This window comes from Eutrema salsugineum, unplaced genomic scaffold (assembly GCF_000478725.1).
Source record: "Eutrema salsugineum unplaced genomic scaffold, Eutsalg1_0 scaffold_10, whole genome shotgun sequence".
NCBI lineage: Eukaryota > Viridiplantae > Streptophyta > Magnoliopsida > Brassicales > Brassicaceae > Eutrema > Eutrema salsugineum.
The window spans coordinates 4544051-4563431 of NW_006256908.1; the positions used below are offsets into that span (position 1 = coordinate 4544051).

The 19381-nt window shown below is 32.8% G+C and overlaps 3 protein-coding genes across 4 annotated transcripts; 2 read left to right on the top strand and 1 right to left on the bottom strand.

The window, feature by feature from the left end:
- The first annotated feature begins 8896 nt into the window (after positions 1 to 8896).
- Positions 8897 to 11284, top strand: LOC18027838 (scarecrow-like protein 34). Its single transcript, XM_006409885.2, has 2 exons — positions 8897 to 8983; positions 9139 to 11284. Exon 2 carries the CDS (start codon positions 9171 to 9173, stop codon positions 11124 to 11126), a length of 1956 nt encoding a protein of 651 aa, XP_006409948.1. The 5' UTR covers positions 8897 to 8983; positions 9139 to 9170; the 3' UTR covers positions 11127 to 11284.
- Positions 11285 to 11910: 626 nt separating this feature from the next.
- LOC18027839 (ubiquitin fusion degradation protein 1 homolog) lies at positions 11911 to 14348 on the top strand. 2 transcript variants are annotated; one of them, XM_006409887.2, is made up of 9 exons: positions 11911 to 12023; positions 12488 to 12561; positions 12651 to 12675; positions 12756 to 12788; positions 12883 to 13004; positions 13090 to 13220; positions 13305 to 13528; positions 13622 to 13869; positions 13980 to 14348. In XM_006409887.2, the coding sequence occupies exons 2-9, from the start codon at positions 12490 to 12492 to the stop codon at positions 14073 to 14075; spliced, it is 951 nt and encodes a 316-aa protein (XP_006409950.1). In that variant the 5' UTR covers positions 11911 to 12023; positions 12488 to 12489; the 3' UTR covers positions 14076 to 14348. The 2 variants fall into 2 exon arrangements, with proteins under 2 accessions (XP_006409950.1, XP_006409949.1); XM_006409886.2 differs by having other exon boundaries at positions 13628 to 13869.
- A 123-nt stretch (positions 14349 to 14471) lies between these two features.
- Positions 14472 to 19216, bottom strand: LOC18027840 (ATP-dependent zinc metalloprotease FTSH 3, mitochondrial). The gene is made up of 8 exons (XM_006409888.2): positions 18896 to 19216; positions 18582 to 18804; positions 18405 to 18473; positions 17479 to 17612; positions 16872 to 17357; positions 16031 to 16795; positions 15723 to 15950; positions 14472 to 15118 (listed from the first exon to the last, which is right to left on the bottom strand). The coding sequence occupies exons 1-8, from the start codon at positions 18950 to 18952 to the stop codon at positions 14639 to 14641; spliced, it is 2442 nt and encodes an 813-aa protein (XP_006409951.1). The 5' UTR covers positions 18953 to 19216; the 3' UTR covers positions 14472 to 14638.
- Positions 19217 to 19381: the final 165 nt, after the last annotated feature.

Genomic DNA, 19381 nt, shown 5'->3' on the forward strand with positions numbered 1-19381 from the left:
ACCATTAGTTCAATACTACTTGATTATCTAAATGAGACTTTGACGTAATTGGTTCGGATTAGTCAGTAAAATCTTGGCCAAGCACTTATTCTTTAGTGTTTAATGAATACGTTGAGAGTATACATAGGGAAAGTGTTAAAAAAAAAATCTCAAATTTCGGAGAGGTTATAATCTTGGAACGATTCAGCTAAAAAATTTCAAATTTCAGTTAATCAGTTAGCATTTTTTTTCTTTTTTTTAACATTTTCATATGAATTTAATATTTTTTAAAGATTACTAAATTTTGCGCACACGCTACGCGTAGGTATTTTTGTTAATAAAAGTTATATACAATTAATTATATTTATTCAGATATAATTTTATAAATCAATGTTTAATAATGTATTAAAAATACGATGGTGTTAATCTAATAATTTGAGGTTTTAACGGTTTTGTTCTAACTATATATAGAATATATCATATTTCAAAAATATATTATTTGATCAAGCATTTGTAAGTTAATATACCCAAACCAATTAAATTTTTACAAATTAATAAAATTGTACTTTTTAAAACATAGAATTGATATGAAGATAAAATATTATACATTATTTTTTATATCATGAAGATAATTGTTTTTCATCATATTCAGTTTTATTCCAATTATATATGTGGTCTTTAAAAATAATAAAAAAAAATTATTTTAATATTTTTTCTTCTCTTTTTTAACTGATACAAATTTTATTTTGGTATATTAATTTTAAAAACAAACTAATAAATAAAATGTTTGCTTTGAGATTAATAATTTAAATTTGAAACCAAAATAATAGTTGAATATTAAATAATTAATCACATAAAATTTATGAATTAAATATATTTTTTTCAACTGGTTGTATAAATGTTTAAATTATTTTCAATGATTATACGTCATCTCTTTCAATAAGAATAAAATTTTTATTCATCATGTTCATTTTTATTCTTGTTATATCTTTTTTTAATGAATATATCATATTTATTTATTTTAATGATTTTTGTATAACTATATTTAATTCCATATTATTTATTCTTATTTCTTCTAATTATAATTAAGTAGGCAAAGCTGGTACAATTTGATAAAAAGATTTAAAAAATAAAATAATAAATAAAACAGCTCAAAACAAAAAATTTATACATTAATCTATTGCAATTCCAAGTCGAATACACACAATGTAATTTTTTCGATCATTTTTCTGTAATATATTACATGAGATTATGTGAAAATATATTTTGCATATGTGAAAAAAAATTAAAGTTATACAAATTATAATTATTAGTTATTTAAAAATCTACGTAAAAAACCTTTAAATCAAGTAACCTTAACTTGTATAAGTAACATATATTTTTAGAAATAATAAATTAAATTTGTAACTTAAACAGTGATACTGAAAATTTTAATATCATGTTGTTTTCTTTTGTTTATAGAGATTTCTTTATTCTTTAATTTATTTTCTTAATCATAATAATATAATTGGGAAACTTTATTAAATTGACAATTTTGATATATACGAATAAAATTTAATTTTTAAATGCTGATTTGGATGTCTTAAAAATAATATATCTTTAACTGTTATTAATAATAAAATCATTTGAATTAACAATTTTTCTTATATTGTTTTGTCTTATCAATGTGATTTTATAATTTATAAATTTTTTTAAAATTTTAGTTATTGATGTATACTAATAAAATTGACCTTTTAAATCTTATGTAGATGTGCTTAGAAGTATATAGCTTTAATTTTCTATAAATATATGTTTTTGTTAATAATATAATTTTAAATTTTGGATTTTTTTTAGATTTTAAATATTGATGTAGACCAATAAAATTGACCTTTTAAATTGTATCTGGACATTCTTAAAGGCATATAGCTTTAACTTTATTAATAATAGATTAAGAAATCAAAGCTAAAAGATCCCACACGAGGCAAATGATTTTGGTCACTCCTTGTTTTGAGGCTTACCGAGTGTATTCGGATGCTGCTTGGTCAGCTAATTGTTACATTTGTGGTTAACGTTAGGTTGTTAAAATCTCATCAGATGCCATTTTATTTCAAAAATCTTCATTGGATACCTCAGTCTTTGTCTTAATGACGAACCTCTTTCTTTATTTTCAGTGCTTTGTTTTTTAAAAGTGTCATAATTTTGGTATCTCCTCCTTATTTTGAGGTTTACTGTTCAGATGTTGCTTGGTCAGCTATTGTTACCTTTTCGGTTAAGGTTAAGTTGTTAAAATCCCATCTGATGCCATATTATTTCAAAAATCTTCATCGGATACCTAAGTATATTTCGTCTTAATGATGTAACCTCTTTCTCTATTTTCAGTGTTTCGTTTTTCAAAAGTGTTAAGTATCAGTCACTTAACATGTTTCTCGGATTGCTTGAAATTTATCATTTTTTCAAATTCGGTGGCCAAACTTTGGAGATTTTACGGTTTCTTTTTCAATATTAAAGCAACTTGTAATGACTTTGTTTATATCTCCTTTCATTATAGTTAAACATATAGTTTAATCAAGTTGGTTCTTTGACATTGCAATGAAACCTAACTCTATTTTTTATTTTTTTTGTTTTTATTTGAAATGGTTGCACACACAGAAAAAAAAAAACTTAAAATTTATTATAGTTATGTGACAAAAATTTTGATGCTAACGTAAAAGTTTCTAAATATGTGTGTATACATATAATTTAAATTTAAATTTTCCTTTTTAATATGATTTGTTTTAGTTTTTTTTTATTTTTAATATAAAGTTTGTATATAATTTCTTTATCTTTAATAATTTTTAAAAACAATAATAGAATTTGGAAACTTTTTAATTTTCAATGTTGAGTTGGACCAATAAAAAAATTATACAGAATTTCTTTATCCAGCAATAATATTTGAATTTGTAAATTTTCATAATTTCTTTATTCAGCAATAATATAGAATTTGTAAACTTTCTTTAATTTTTGAATGATGATGTGGACCAATAGAATTACACTTTTAAATCCTATGTGGACACCCTTAGAAGCATTTAGCTTCAATTTTTATTAGTATATATAAGACTAGATTTTACGTCCACGATACGCGTGGATATTTTGTTGATAAAAATTATATGTAATTAATTCTATTTATTAAGATATAAATTTTATATATTAGTGATTTAATAATATAAAAATATTATGATGTTAATATAATAATTTTTATGTAAATTTTGAGATTTAACGGTTTTGTTTTAAATTTATATAGAGTATGTCATATTTCAAAAACGTATTATTTGGTCAAACACTTATAAGTTAATATACCCAAATCAACTAATTTTTTTATAAATTAATCAAATGGTACTTATTAAACATAATATGGACATGATGATAAAATATTATACATTCACTTTTTTAAATCATGAAAATAATTTTTCATCATTTTCACTTTTCTTCCAATTATATATGTATTTTTTAAAACTAATAATAAAATTTAATATTTTTTCTTCTCTTGTTTAACCGATACAAATTTTTATTTTGTTATATTAATTTAAAAAATAAATTAATAAATAAAATATTTGCTTTAAGATTAATAACAATTTTAAAAATTAGTAAAGCTTTTTAAATTATAATTCTAGCTAGTGATTACGCAAAGATACTTACTATGATTTTAAATAATTAAATTATAATTTATTCTTTTTACGTATCTTTTTAAATTACTAAATCATAGTAAGTATCTTTCGAGATTTTTTATTCTTTAATTTCTTTTCTTAATAGAATTAGGAAATTTTTTAAAATTTACAATTTTGATATATACGAACAAAATTTAATTTTTAAATGCTGATGTAGATGCCTTGAAAATAATATAGCTATAACTGTTATTCATAATAGAATAGTTTTAATTAACAATTTTTTTCTATATTGTTTTGTATTAACAATGTAATTTTATAATTTTTTTTTTAATTTTAGTTATTGATGTACACTAATAAAATTGACCTTTTAAATCTTATGTGGATGTCTTTAGAGGCATATAACTTCAATTTTTATTTTTCTATAAATATATATTTTTGTTAACCATATAATTTTAAATTTTTTAAAAAATTATAATTTTAAATATTAATGTGGACCAATAAAATTGAACTTTTATATCATATGTGGACATTCTTAGATGCATATAGCTTTTAATTTTTTTTAATAATAGATTTAGAAATCAAAGTTGGAAGATCCCACACGAGGCAAGTGATTATGGTCTCTCCTTGTTTTGAGGCTTACCGAATATATTTGGATGCTGCTTGGTCATCTAATTGTTACCTTTTTGGTAACGTTAGGTTGTTAAAACCCCATCAGATGCCATGTTATTTCAAAAATCTTCCTCGGATACCTCAATCTTCGGCTTAATGACAGAACTTCTTTCTTTATTTTCAGTGCTTCGTTTTTTAAAAGTGTCATGATTTTGGTCTCGTCTCCTTGTTTTAAGGCTTACCGAATGTATTTGGATGCTGCTTGGTCAGCTAATTGTTACTTTTGTGGTTAATGTTAGATTGTTAAAACTGTATCAGATGTCATGTTATTTCAAAAATCTTCTTCAAATACCTCAATCTCCTTCGTCTTAATGATGGAACCTCTTTCTCTATTTTCAGTGCTTTGTTTTTTAAAATTGTCGAGTATTAATCACTTGATATGTTTCTCGGATTGCTTGAAATTTATCATTCTTCTCAAATTCGATGACCAAGCTTTGAAGATTTTTCGGTCTCTTTTTCGATATTAAAGCGGCTTGTAATGGCTTTGTTATATCTCGTTTCATTATATTCTTTGTAATTTAGCTAATAGTTAAACTTATAGTTTAGCCAAGTTGGTTCTTTTACGTTGTAATGACTCATTTTTGTGTGAAACCTAACTCTATTTTTTTTGTTTTTTGTATTTGAAATGGTTGCACACACAGAAAAAAAACTTAAAAATTATTATAGTTATGTGACAAAAATTTGGATATCTCTAAATATGAGGAAAAAGGCCGATTAATACCTCAACACCATCATCTGGTACCAATAAATACCCAAACAATTTTGATAGGTTAATCAATACCTGAACTTATTAAAATCGGTAAATACATACCGATTATAATGTTTTTTGGCCAATTAGTGCATTGACTTTCTCTCTGTTAGTCAAACCCGTTAAATTGCAAACGGAATCCGACTCAGATGCCACGGTGGATGCTGTGTTCGAATGAAACCAATACGACGTCATTTAAAGTTAAAAATCAGGGGAAAAAGACAAAAACGACGTTGTTTTAAATTTATTATATATTAAAAAAAATCAAAATTGAAATTTTCGATTTGATTTTCCGAAAGTGTTTGAATCAAAATCAAAACCAAAATTGCAAACCTAAACCTACCATCAATCTCCGAAGAAGCTAGCATTCGACGATGAAGTCATTCCGATTTGATTTTGAACACCACCCAAATCCTAACTATCGATGTTTTTCTCCCACGAAAAAAGATATAGATGGTGTATTTTTTTTTTAAGGATAATAAATTTAAAATGACGTCGTTTTTGTCTTTTTCCAGATTTTTAACCTTAAACGGCATCGTATTGGTTTCATTCGAATAGAGCATCCACGGTGGTATCCAAGTCGGATTCCTTTTGCAAGTTAACAGGTTTGACTAACAGACATAAAGTCAATGTACTTATTGGCCACAAAAATTTTGTTATGGTATGTATTTACCGATTTTAATAAGTTCAGGTACTGATTAACCTATCAAAATTGTTTGGGTATTTATTGGTACCAGATGATGGTGTTGAGGTACTAATCGGTCTTTTTTCCCCTCTAAATATGTGTGTATACATCTAATTTAAATTTAAAATTTTCTATTTCAATATTATTTATTTTAGTTTTTTATTATTAACAAAAAATTTATATATAATTTCTTTATCTTTAATAATTTTTAAAAATAATAATGGAATTTGAAAAAAAAATTAATTTTCAATGTTGAGGTGGACCAATAAAAAAATTATATGGAATTTTTTTTATTCAGCAATAATTAGAATTTGTATACTTTCTTAATTTCCTTATTCAGCAATAATATTATAATTTGTAAAATTTCCTGATTTTGAATATTGATGTGGACCAATAAAATTACCTTTTAAAATCCTATGTGGACACCATCTAAAGAATCTCTTTCTCTATTTTAAGTGCTTTGTTTTTCAAAAGTATCATGATATTAGTCTCTCCTCCTTGTTTTGAGGCTTACTGAATGTATTCAGATGCTGTTTGGTCAGCTAATTGTTACCTTTGTGGTTAAAGTTATGTTGTTAAAACTCCATCAAATATCATGTTATTTCAAAAATCTTCCTTGGATACCTGAGTCTCCTTTGTCTTAATGACATAACCTCTTTCTCAATTTTTAGTGCTTCGTTTTTCAAAAGTTTTGAGTACCAGTCACTAGTACCAATCACTTGACATGTTTCTCGGATTGTTTAGAATTTATCATTTTTCTCAAATTTGGTGGTCAAGCTTTGGAGATTTTATGATCTCCTATTTTAATATTATTTATTTTAGGTTTTTTATTATTAATAGAAAGTTTATGTATAATTTCTTTATCTTAATAATTTTAAAAAAATAATAATAGAATTTGAAAACTTTTTAATTTTCAATGTCGAAGTGGACCAATAAAAAATTTATACAGAATTTTTTATTTAGCAATAATATTAGAATTTATAAACTTTCTTAATTTATTTATTCAACAATAATATTAAAAATTTGTAAATTTTCCTTATTTTTTAATGCTGATGTGGACTAATAAAATTACCCTTTAAAATTTTATGTGGACATCATTAAAAGCATTTAGCTTCAACTTTTATTAGTATAAGATTTCGCCATTTCACAAGTTATAAGTAGATTAATTCATTTCACAAAAAAAATTTCCACCCAAGATTTACCAATCAAAGTTTTTATCTTGAAACTGTCGTGAGTTTGTGGAATGAATGAAGTTTTGAATTTTAAGATTTAAGGCCCTAAGACCATGTACATCAAAGAAACTCAAAGAGTGATCCTTAATAATATTTTAATTTTTTTTTGGTGTTAAGAAAAATTAACAAACTCTCATACTTTTCTTCATTCATTAGTGAACCTGAGAAGGGTTTCTTATGAATAAAAAATAATATTTATAAAAAAAAAATATTCAATAATTTGATTTAAAATTTAAACATACAATACATATAAAAGAAGATTTTAAAACATGACATAAAATTTTAAAAATACAAAGAACAGATATTTAAATTATAGAACATGTAAGTTTTATTCTTGAGAAGTTCCAAACTTGTAGACATGCTCAATCAAATCCGCTTTCAAACGGTCATGCATTTTTCTATCACGTATATCATTTCGATTGCTGATTAAATTGGTGAGGTTTGTAGGCATATTCATAGAGTACGTCATGTCTACTTCTGAAGTTCTGTTTGATTCTCCTTGTTGGAATTCTTGAATGTTATATTGGGTGTAGCCACTTCGTTCGTTTTCTACTATCATGTTGTGTAGTATGATAGATGCTCGCATAATTTTTCCAATTTTTTCCTTATCCCAGAAAAGAGCTGGATTTCTGACGATTGCAAATCGGGCTTGTAGAACTCCAAAAACACGCTCGACATCTTTTCGGTAGGATTCTTGAGCCGTAGCAAAACGTGTTGCCTTATCACCTTCAGGAATTGGAATAGATGGTATAACCGAGACTTAACTATGAAACTAACTACTTTTTAAGTTCTTGTAAGGAATGAACTAACCTCTTCAGAATGAACAATCCTATGTACTGGATCATGTGAGCTTGCAAAGCCAACCACCCTGCCAAACGAAATAACCAAATTATCATAGACAACACTCACAAAATTAAAAGTATCGGTGAAGATGAAACAGCTTATGAAGATGAAATACCTTGAAGAAAATCAGGAATCATCATCACCATCATTATGCATCCTCATCATCTCACCATTAACCCTCGCAAAACAATTACAAACCCAAATACCTTAGCATTGTCGATCAATGAAAAACCCAAAAAATCTACACAATACACCAAATTCGATCACTGAATGCTTAAGAACGTCTTCAAACAACACTAAAATCAACTATTAATCATTCAAATTACAGGAATATCGCTTACAACAAAATTCCCCAATCCAAATTACAACTCAACTACAGCGATCAAAGAATAGACAATCAAATATAAAATCTATACAAAAGTCGAACAATATATGCATAAAAACGTCGCAATACAACTCTAATGTCGACGATTACTCATCCAAATTCCAAATTTATCGATTACACCAAAAATTCCCAATTTAATCTTCAAACCCAAACCCTAATTTCAAAGAGATGAATAATAACAAGGGAAAACAGACTAACCTTGACGAATCCATGCCGGAATCTTCGTAACTCATCCGTTCACGTCTTCGCTTGCTCCGTTACAGTCAGAATCCTCATCGCCTTCAACAGAAAAATCGTCAATGTCGACGAGGGAGAGAAAGAAATTTTCTTCCAGAAATTTTTGTTTGCCCGATACACATCTTTCCTCAGAACCAATAAAGACTTAACACGTGGTTTATAAAACTTGTATGGATCGGTCCATAAATTACCTCTGCAAGGACCGATCCATAATAAATAAGTTTTTATTTATTTATTTAAATTATGAAAATGGGTTTACAAACCCTTAACAAACTTCTAACAAACTTTAATGGACATGCTCTAAGAAAGTTTTCAACTTTCATCAATGGAACAAAAAATTGGGCCGGAAAAAGCCTTAATTTACAGAGACATGAGACAAGTCAAAAGAACTACCACCAAAGATTCGTTTGACTTTCTGGGGACGAGTCGCAAGACTTGTCTCCTCTCTAGACCACTTCTTTCCTGAAAAAAAAAAAACTTCATCCGTCCTAAAAACCACAAATACATCCGTAATAATCTAAAAGACCACTGCTTTTTTTTTTACCTCGTACCTCAGATTGTTTCACACTTCATCAACTTAAGGTAAGCAATGACATCGATTTCCCGTTTTTCCCGTGTTTTTATCTCTGCTTATGTAATAGAAAGTTTGAATTTTCCTTCTTTTTTGATTTAACCTTCACCATCCTCTGTTTCTGTTCTTCTTTAGGTAGCTTATGTGGGTGTTTTGTTTTCTGCAGAGCAACCAATTTTGTCGATTAGGGTTTTGATAATGGATCCAAACTTGGAGTATTACGACGAGAGTATCTTACTAAACCCGAATCTTGATTCATTCTCATCTCTTGATTTCGATCAAAACCCTAATTTTCTTACTGATCCAACTGAGAGACAGTATTATCCTCCATCATCTGATGAAAACGATTCATCAAACACACTGCTGAAATACGTGAGCCAGATCCTTATGGAAGAGAGTATTGGTGATAAGCAATCTATGTTCTACGATTCATTAGCTTTACGAAAAACGGAAGAAATGTTGCAGCAAGTGATTACTGATTCCCAAGCTCACTCCTTTAGCTCTGATTCGATGATTACTACAACCACTAGTGATGAGTTTTGGAAAAGTAGTAGTAGTAGCAGCATCGATTCCTCTGGTTCCGCAAAAATCGGTACTCGTCCACTTGTGAATGAGATTCTGGTTAAGAGTATGTTTAGTGATGCAGAATCAGCTCTACAGTTCAAGAAAGGGCTTGAAGAAGCTAGCAAGTTCCTTCCTAATAGTGACCAATGGGTTATGAATCTTGAAACCGAGAAGCCCGTTTCTGTTAAACAGGAGATTGGATTGTCTGATCAGTCAAGAGTTAAGAAGAATCATGAAAGAGAAGTTCTTGATTTCGAGGAAACTAGGAGCAGTAAGCAATCTGCAGGGAATGTGGAAGATGGGAAGATAACTGATATGTTTGATAAGGTTTTGCTTCTTGACGATGAATGTGATCCACCAACAGTGTTAGAGGATAAGAAGAGAGGAGAGATAAAGAAGAAGAAGAACAAGAACAAGAAGAGTAGTAGTGGCCACGTGGTTGATTTCCGCACGCTTCTCACTCTATGCGCACAAGCCATTTCCACAGGTGATAAAACCACAGCTCTTGATTTACTGTTCCAGATTAGGCAACAATCCTCTCCTCTAGGTGACGCGTTACAGAGACTCGCTCATTGTTTCGCAAACGCGCTCGAGGCTCGTTTACAAGGAAGCACCGGTCCAATGATCCAAACCTATTACGATGCTATAACCTCTTTGAAAGAAACCGCTGCAGATACACTCAAAGCGTACAGAGTCTATCTATCTTCGTCTCCGTTTGTCACTTTAATGTACTTCTTCTCCTTTAGGATGATCCTAGACGCGGCTAAAGACGCATCTGTTCTTCACATAGTCGATTTCGGTATCCTCTACGGGTTTCAATGGCCTATGTTCATCCAATACATATCGAACCGGAAAGACGTGCCAAGAAAGCTACGTATCACCGGTATAGAGCTTCCTCAACGCGGTTTACGTCCTGCGGAACGTATAGAGGAGACCGGACGTAGATTGGCTGAGTACTGTGACCGGTTTAACGTACCGTTCGAGTACAAAGCCATTGCTTCTCAGAACTGGGAAACAATCCGGATTCAAGATCTTGATATAAGACCAAACGAAGTTTTAGCGGTTAATGCAGGACTCAGGCTCAAGAACCTTCAAGATGAGACAGGAGGTGAAGAGAATTGCCCGAGAGACGCTGTTTTGAAGCTGATAAGGAGCATGAACCCTGACGTTTTTGTTCACTCGATAGTCAACGGTTCGTTCAACGCACCGTTCTTTACATCCCGGTTTAAAGAAGCGGTTTACCATTACTCTGCGCTTTTCGATATGTTTGATTCGACGTTGCCTAGGGATAACCAAGAAAGGATTAGGTTCGAGAGGGAGTTTTATGGAAGAGAGGCGATGAATGTGATAGCTTGTGAGGAAGGGGATAGGGTGGAGAGACCGGAGACGTATAGGCAGTGGCAGGTGAGGATGGTTAGGGCCGGTTTTCGACAGAAACCGGTTAAGGCTGAGATGGTTGAGTTGTTTAGGGAGAAGCTGAAGAAATGGAGGTATCATAAAGATTTTGTGGTTGATGAAAATAGTAAATGGTTGTTACAAGGCTGGAAAGGCCGGACTCTTTATGCTTCTTCGTGTTGGGTTCCTTCCTAGTGATGAATGATGATGATAAGTGTTTTAGTTTTGTAACAAAAAAAATCATGTAATCTTAGGAATATATATGTTAGGTTTTTCAAGAATCTTTAGCTCAAATATTTGTACAGTATATATAGTTGTTATACAGTATTTGTATGAGAAGTGTAACATAATAAGTGAACTTGAGATTTTAACAGAGCCATTCTTGAAAATAGCCTATCATGAAATTAACTTGTTTAGATAGATCTCTCTGATTGGTAATAATGCGTAAGGAATGGTGGAAATATAACTGTGAAATAAAAATTGTGCGAGTATATAAATTGCGGAATCACGGAATAAAAACTATCTTGAATCAAATAAATATCTGAAATAATTTCACAACTAATCTATTTGGAATCCTCTTTTCTGTTTGATGACTGTTTTTTGTTTTTAAGCAAAAACACATAATGCATTTGTGTTTAATTTTTTTATGCTGCAGATTTTTTTATTGGAGAATTACTTGTGAAATCGTATTTAAAATGCAGTTTACCAATCAGAGAGTTTTTTTGGGTGAATCCTCAATTTTTTTCTTGTGATGTACTTTATATAATTAATTAAAGGCAATATAACTGAATTATAGTAATTAGTAACCTTCCATTTTAAAACAAAGTTAAATTCCACGTAGGATTACTTGGGCCGAGAAGTTATAGTCTTGGCAGTAAATAACCCAATTCTTGTACGCCACGTGTATATACCTTGATACATACGATCCCTTGTAAAACCTATAAAAGAATCTCTTCTCAATCAAAACTACTTTCCAAGTTTTCAGCTCCGATCTGCTCATTGACTACTCCTTGAGAAGAAGAAGAATCCAAAGTTTCTACCACCTTCGAGCTTCAAAAATCCTACAATCAGATCCTTTGTTTCTCGTCTTGGGTACGGTTGATTAAGTAGTTCTAGTAAACTTCATCGTTTAAAACCCAAAAAATCCTCAGGATTATCCCCATCATCTGTTTCGTTTGTTTAGTTGTTTTTGACTCAATCTGGATTCATCGACTTAGGTTCATAAGTTTGGTTTTGATCTGTATTTTAAGCTTTTCGATGATTGCCTTTGATTTTCATTTTTCTGTAGAGATCTTATCTTTTCGTGTTTGAATAGAAATTTGTCAGTTAAAATTCGGATTTGAACATCTTATGTGATTCTGAAAGTTTTTGTATTTAAGCTATTCTGGTTTTTATTTGCTATGTTTTGTTTGTGCCCACAAGGTTTTCGATGATTTGCCTCAATGGGCTTGTGTTGTTTATCCTGAACATTCGAAATCTCAATCACTGATGAATATTCTTGCAGCTCAATTTTGATTTTTTTTTGTTATTAACTTCACGAAATTTTTGATTTGTAGTAATGGAGATGAATGGAGATGATTCTAGCTTCGAGCAGTGTTACCGTTGTTACCCAGTCACATTCATTGACAAGGTCATATATATTTTTCTGAATATCATATTCTTTGATCTCTCTCTTTGATACATAAAAACATTCTAATTTCAGACATTTTTAAAATGCAGGCACATCTTGAGAACGGTGACAAAAGTAAGTTTCCTCTCTTCCCCTTTGTCTCTAGATAGTTTCTTATACGACATTTCTCTGACATTACTCTGTGATCTTTGTAGTTATAATGCCTCCTTCTGCTCTCAATCGTCTTGGTAAGCCAATTGAAACTTGCATCGATTCTTCTAGCTATCGTTTTAGTTTCTCTTTACTCTTCTTTAACTCTGGTCTCTGAATCTACATTCTCAGCTTCTTTGCATATCGAATACCCAATGCTGTTTCAGCTGAGTAATGAATCTGTTGAGAAGACTACACATTGCGGTGTACTTGAGTTCACCGCAGACGAAGGCCTAGTTTACTTGCCGTATTGGGTATACTTTTTTCCTCTTTCCTACATGTACTTAGTTTCAACATTATTTTTGTCTTTGATCTGATCTTGTCTGTTTTTGTGTATAGATGATGCAAAACATGTCTCTTCAAGAAGGAGATATTGTGAAAATCAAGAATACAAGCTTGGTGAGAGGGACTTTCATCAAGCTGCAACCCCACACACAGAATTTCTTGGACATTACCAACCCAAAAGCCATGTTTGTGCCATTGAAACTGGATCTTGTTTTTTTTGGTATTTTTTTGAAGAGTTCTCTTTCTTACATTACTTTTTTTTCTTGCAGCTTGGAGACGGCACTTAGGAGCTACTCTTGCTTAACCACAGGGGATACAATTATGGTTCCTTATAACAACAAGAAATATTTTATCGATGTGATTGAGGCAAAACCTTCTTCAGCTGTGAGTATTATAGAAACAGACTGTGAGGTTGAGTTTGCTCCTCCTCTTGATTACAAAGAACCTGAGAAGCCACAGATATTGACTCCCTCGAACAAGCGATCTCGCAAAGGTTTTTCTGAGTTTATTCTCTACAGATTATCGATATCGTTTCTTTCTTGAAATAATTGCCTCTAATTTGTATCTATTTTCTCTTTGTTGGTAGTTGCAGTCGAGGAAGAGGAACCAACAAGCAAAGTTCCCAAGTTCACACCTTTTACTGGATCCGGAAAACGTTTGGATGGAAAAACACAAACAAAATCAACTGAGCAAGAAGATACAAAACAACAACAAGAAAAGCCAACTGAAAATGGGAAAGAAGATGAGAAGTTGACAAGCACCACGCCACGGCAAAAATCAGGAAAGCTTGTCTTTGGCTCAAACAGCAAAACAACTGCGAAAGAAACTGTAAAGGTAATGTCTCTTCTCTTGTTTTTTTTCCATTCATGTGATCCATATCAGTCATCCTTTAATCCATTGTAAAGATAACTTAATTGTCTTGTATATGTCTTCTAAATGTATAGGTTGATTCAAAGAACATCGAGCAAGAGTCTTCGACAAAATCCGATGAAGCTAAGTTTAAAGTGTTCACGGGGAAGAAATACTCACTCAAGGGTTAAGAAAAAAAACAGGGTTTAATCATAAGTTGAAGAAATTTTATTTGTTTTAAGCATTCATTCATATATTATCTCACCAATTTCTTGGAAGAGCTTGGATGGACAGGATCACACAAGATGTGTCTGAAAGTTCTGGCTTCTCAAGAAGCATCATTTTAGGTTGTTTATATGTTCCTGTCGGTTACAATTTGAGACCAAAAATGAACAAAACTCAGATACTTCGAACAGGGAATTTTTTAGGGGGTTTTCAATTAATATTATCGAGATCATTACAATCATGATGTTATCACAAATATTACAAGTTTTTTTCGTAGTGAATTTTCCAATGTTTTGTAAAAATGTAGGAAGGTAGTAATAACATTATCATCAGCCATTTATTACAACAAAAACAAACTAAAGCAGTAGAAAAAAAATCTTATTAGAGGGAATAATTTTAAAAAATATTATTCATTGTTAACAAGTTCCCCCACAACTAAAAACAGTGCTTTTCTTTTTCATTTTTTTTCGTAATTGTGTTATCGCCTTCTTAATTAAATTTACAATTGTAACATTCAAGTCACTCTCTCTTACGTCGGAACAACCTGCGGCTCAAGCGGCGGAGGAGCTCCTTCATCAACCACAGGCGTAACCGTCGTGGTCGTCTCCTCCTTCTCACTCTCTTCAAAACCAGACTTAAACCGGTCATAATTAGTCACCTCGGCCGATTTAAACGGACGTTCACCCAAAACTTTCAAAAGATCGTCTTGATGCAACACTTCTTTCTCAAGCAAAAGCTCAGCGATCTGAGCCACTTGCTCCTTGTGCTCTTCGATCAGCTCCACGGTCTTCTCGTAAGCTTTGCTCACCCAGTCCCTAACCTCCTCGTCTATGATCGCACCGGTTTTGTTGCTATACGGTTTAGAGAAGTCGTACCCATCGTCTCTCGGAGGAAACGAGAGTAGCCCGACCTTGTCGCTGAAACCGTACACGGCTACTTGCGCGTACGTCATTTTCGTCACTTTCTCTAGATCGTTCTGCGCACCCGTCGAGATCCTCCCTATCAATACCTGCGTCGCAAAAGAACAAGAAAACTTTTAACTTCTTGAACAGAAAAAAAAAAAAAATTACTATCAGGACACGAACAGGAAACAAGATTACTATCAGGACACGAACAGCAAACGAGATTACTATCAGGACAAGAACAGGAAACAAGATTACGAACAGGAAACAAGATTACTATCAGGACACGAAAAGAAAACAAGATTACTATCAGGACACGAACTTATAACTTCTTGACCAGAAACAAGATTACTATCAGTACACGAACAGAAATCAAGATTAGTATCAGGACACGAACTAATAAATTCTTGACCAGAAAACAAAATTACTATCAGGACACGAACAGAAAGCAAGATTACTATCAGGACACGAACAGAAATCAAGATTAGTATCAGGACACGAACTAATAAATTCTTGACCAGAAAACAATATTACTATCAGGACACGAACAGAAAGCAAGATTACTATCAGGACACGAACAGGAAACAAGATTACTATCAGGACACGAACAGATAACAAGATTACTATCAGGACACGAACAGAGAAAACAAGATTACTATCAGGACAAGAACAGAAACTCGCATAACGAGAAAAATCTCGTTTTGTGTTTACCTGCTCGGCTGCACGGCCACCAAGGGTCATGCAAGTCATGTCGAAGAGTTGTTCTTTGGTCATGAGAAGGTTCTCATTTGGCACGTATTGCGCAAAACCGAGCGCCGCTGTGCCACGTGGCACGATGGTCACCTTCAGCAATGGCTCTGCGTGTTCCAAGAACCAACCAGCAACCGCGTGGCCCGATTCGTGGTATGCAACTGTACGACGCTCCAATTTGCTTATCACCTATGTTCATAATCAAAACATTCAAATTCTCATTTTCTCAATCTTTTTGGTAAAAGCAGAGCAGAGCAGAACAGATTTACCCTGTTTTTCTTCTCAAGACCACCAATAACACGATCAATCGCAGACTCAAAGTGTGCCATAGTAACCGTAGCTCCTCCTTGTCTAGCAGCGATAAGAGCCGCTTCGTTACATACATTCGCAATATCAGCTCCGGCGAATCCCGGGGTAAGAGCCGAGAGTCTCTGAGAGTAATACGACGGCTCATGATCAAGTTTAATCTTCTTCAAGTAAATCTGAAAAATCTGATCACGGCCTTTGATATCCGGTTTATCAATGGTTATCTGACGATCAAACCGGCCAGGACGTAACAAAGCTTTATCCAAAATATCCGGTCTGTTGGTCCCAGCAAGAACCACAACACCAGCGGTTGTACCAAAACCGTCCATTTCAACTAGCAGCTGGTTCAGTGTGCTTTCACGCTCATCGTTACCACCTAAACCACCACGTCCTCTTGCCCGACCAATCGCGTCGATCTCGTCTATGAATATAATGCTTGGTGCAGATTGTCTAGCTTCTTGGAACAAATGTCTTACCCTCGAAGGTCCAACACCAACAAACATCTCCATGAAATCTGAACCGGAGATGGAAAGAAATGGCACACCTGATTCCCCTGCAGTAGCTTTTGCTAAAAGGGTCTTTCCGGTTCCAGGAGGACCGACTAAAAGTGCTCCTTTTGGGATCTTAGCACCCAAATCTTCATACTTTTTAGGGTTCTTGAGGAAATGTACAAACTCCATGATTTCTTGCTTAGCCTCATCACATCCAGCAACATCCTTAAAGTAAATCTGGCAAAGAAAACAACTTTTCAGTTTTTCAATTCCAATACGATCATAAGAAGAAGAAAAAAGGCAAAATTCTAACCTTGTTCTTGGAATTTTTATCTGCTCTCGTTATTGTGGCTTTGCCTATATTGAAGATTCCACGACCATTCTTCCCGCCGGTTCCTCCTACACCTAATCCGCCTTGCATCCGTCTCGCACCATAGATAAGAGTACCCAAGAGCAGTATAGTCGGTGCAAACCTCATGAACTCTTGATACCAGACCATTTCAGAGACATAGGTGACAGGAACAAACTCGTGAGGATCAACGCCTAACGCTTCTTGAGCTTCTTCGAGCTTCTCCTCAAAAGAGTCGACACTACCGATGTTGAAGTAGTACTTATACTGACCACCAGTTTTTTTCACGGGAATTCTGCTACCATCGCCTTGGACAACAACGTCTTGAGTTGTTTGTTGGCTTCTCGGTGTGCTCCTTACATAGACTTTCGCCACAGATTTGTTTGAAACATCTATGTGGTCAACGAGACCAGGCTCGAGAAGCTTGTTTTTGAACTCCTGGAAACTAATCTGTAAACAAACAGGATATTAGTGAGAAGCATACGGGGACCAAATTAGCAATTCCGTAGACAAGATGATTTTAGCGTAGAGATCCAAGAATGTCACAAAGTTTAGTTTAAGTAAAGCTTGCCTGTTGCTGGTCTCCAGAGCCAAAAGAGAAAGAAGAGAAGAAGACAGCAAGAGCCAGCAGAGGAATAAGCAAATTTTGGAATCGATTCATGAACATATCTCCCAAGTTCTCACTTTCATTTTTGTCTGAACCCTCTGTATTGCAACAAAAACATATTCAATTATTAGAATCCTTCAGTAGCACCAACAGGTCTCAAAACAAGAAAAGTGAAAGAAAACAACTGATGCTATTTGATACACAAAATATTGACCATAACTTCTAGAAAGCTAAGTTATTTATATCGATGAGAAACCAGACTGCAGTTAAAGGAGAAAAAATGGCGAAAATATGATTCGAACTTCCATTAAGTCCCAAAACAATCAATAGATCTCCGAATTTTGAACACATCAGTAAATGGCTATTTCTCTGTGGAGTAACAAGAGACGTCTCAGATCATTTCCACTGCAACATATTTATTAATAACACTTAATGATTAACCATCTCGATGACAAATTCAACAATCCCACAAACAGAATTCAGCAGTCTATTCACTTGCCTCCGGAAACCGAAAGCATATATCACTAGTTAAAAGGACGTAACACCAAAGAGAATAATCGCTACCTCGGTATAAATTGATAAACCATCATCATCCTTATTGGTACTAAAAGGTATGGACAGATTCAACAGTCCCACAAACAAAACTCAGTGGTCTATTAACTTTCCTCCGCAACCACTGTTCGTACTTTGTATTCACATTTTCGCATAATGAAGAAATGGAATATGTTACGAGTTATGGGATCACAAACAAATGAAAAGCCAAAAGCTCTTGACATTAGTTGGAAAAAATCATCACACCAAACACCAAAGAGAAAGAAAGCTCAAAGCTTTTTTCAAACCTCCAAAGAAATTGAAAATCCTAAATCAGAAAATCCTAAATCTGTTTTCACCTTTAGATTCGGATTTCTGGTCACTCTTGGGTTCTTGCTTTGTATCTTTTGGAAAGTAGTTCTCATAATCTGCAAAAATCGAATAAAATGCATACAACAAAAACACTAATGAGAACACACTTCGAATAAAGTAAGAGCACCTGAATTAAAATAAATTTAGGGGTTTTTGCAACATACTCTTCTTCTTGGGGGCTTCGTCGGAGAAGAATCGACGAATTCTTGGATTAGCGAAAACACCGGTCAAATCATTGTTGACAAGACCCTTTCCACCAGTTAACGAAGCAAAGTGCCGCCTCAGAAACCCTAAACCACCACCGTCCACTTGATTAACCGACGCCGCTTCAATAGCCGGCGAAGCAAGCAGCCTCGCCCATCTCACACCACCACCGTACAGCAACCCCTAATTTCACCCAATAACGAAAATCAGGAGAAATTAAAACAAAAACACAAATTTACGAATCTGAGAACAAATCAACGGATTTGAAACGAACCCTTGAACGAGAGGATTGAATAACGGAGCGACCAAGCTTGGAGAAGATCATTTTCATTAAGGAATCACTAAGAACAAAAGGGGTTTCGCATGGGAATCGAAGATCTGAGTGAGCTAGAAGAGGGAAAAATATCAACTTTTTTTTTCTTTTTTCTCAAGTTTTCGGATTATAAAATCAAATGGGAAGAATTAAAAAAAAAACAAACAAACAAGATAGGAAGGAATTAGGGTTTCTGATGCCAAAGGAGGATAAAGTTTGGGTTTTTTTAATCTTTTTCTAATCTCTTGTTCGATGGAGACATAAATATGCAAATAGAGGTTTATGAACTGCTTGGCAGACAAGACATACGCGTTCTGTACTTCTTGTTGTTTGTTTATTCTGTGGAATGGATTATGTTGAACCGGTTTTTTGACTTCCAGGATCCACTTGTGTTTACCGGTTTAAACAAACTGGTTCTTTGGTTTTCGTATCTCAAACCGATTTTTT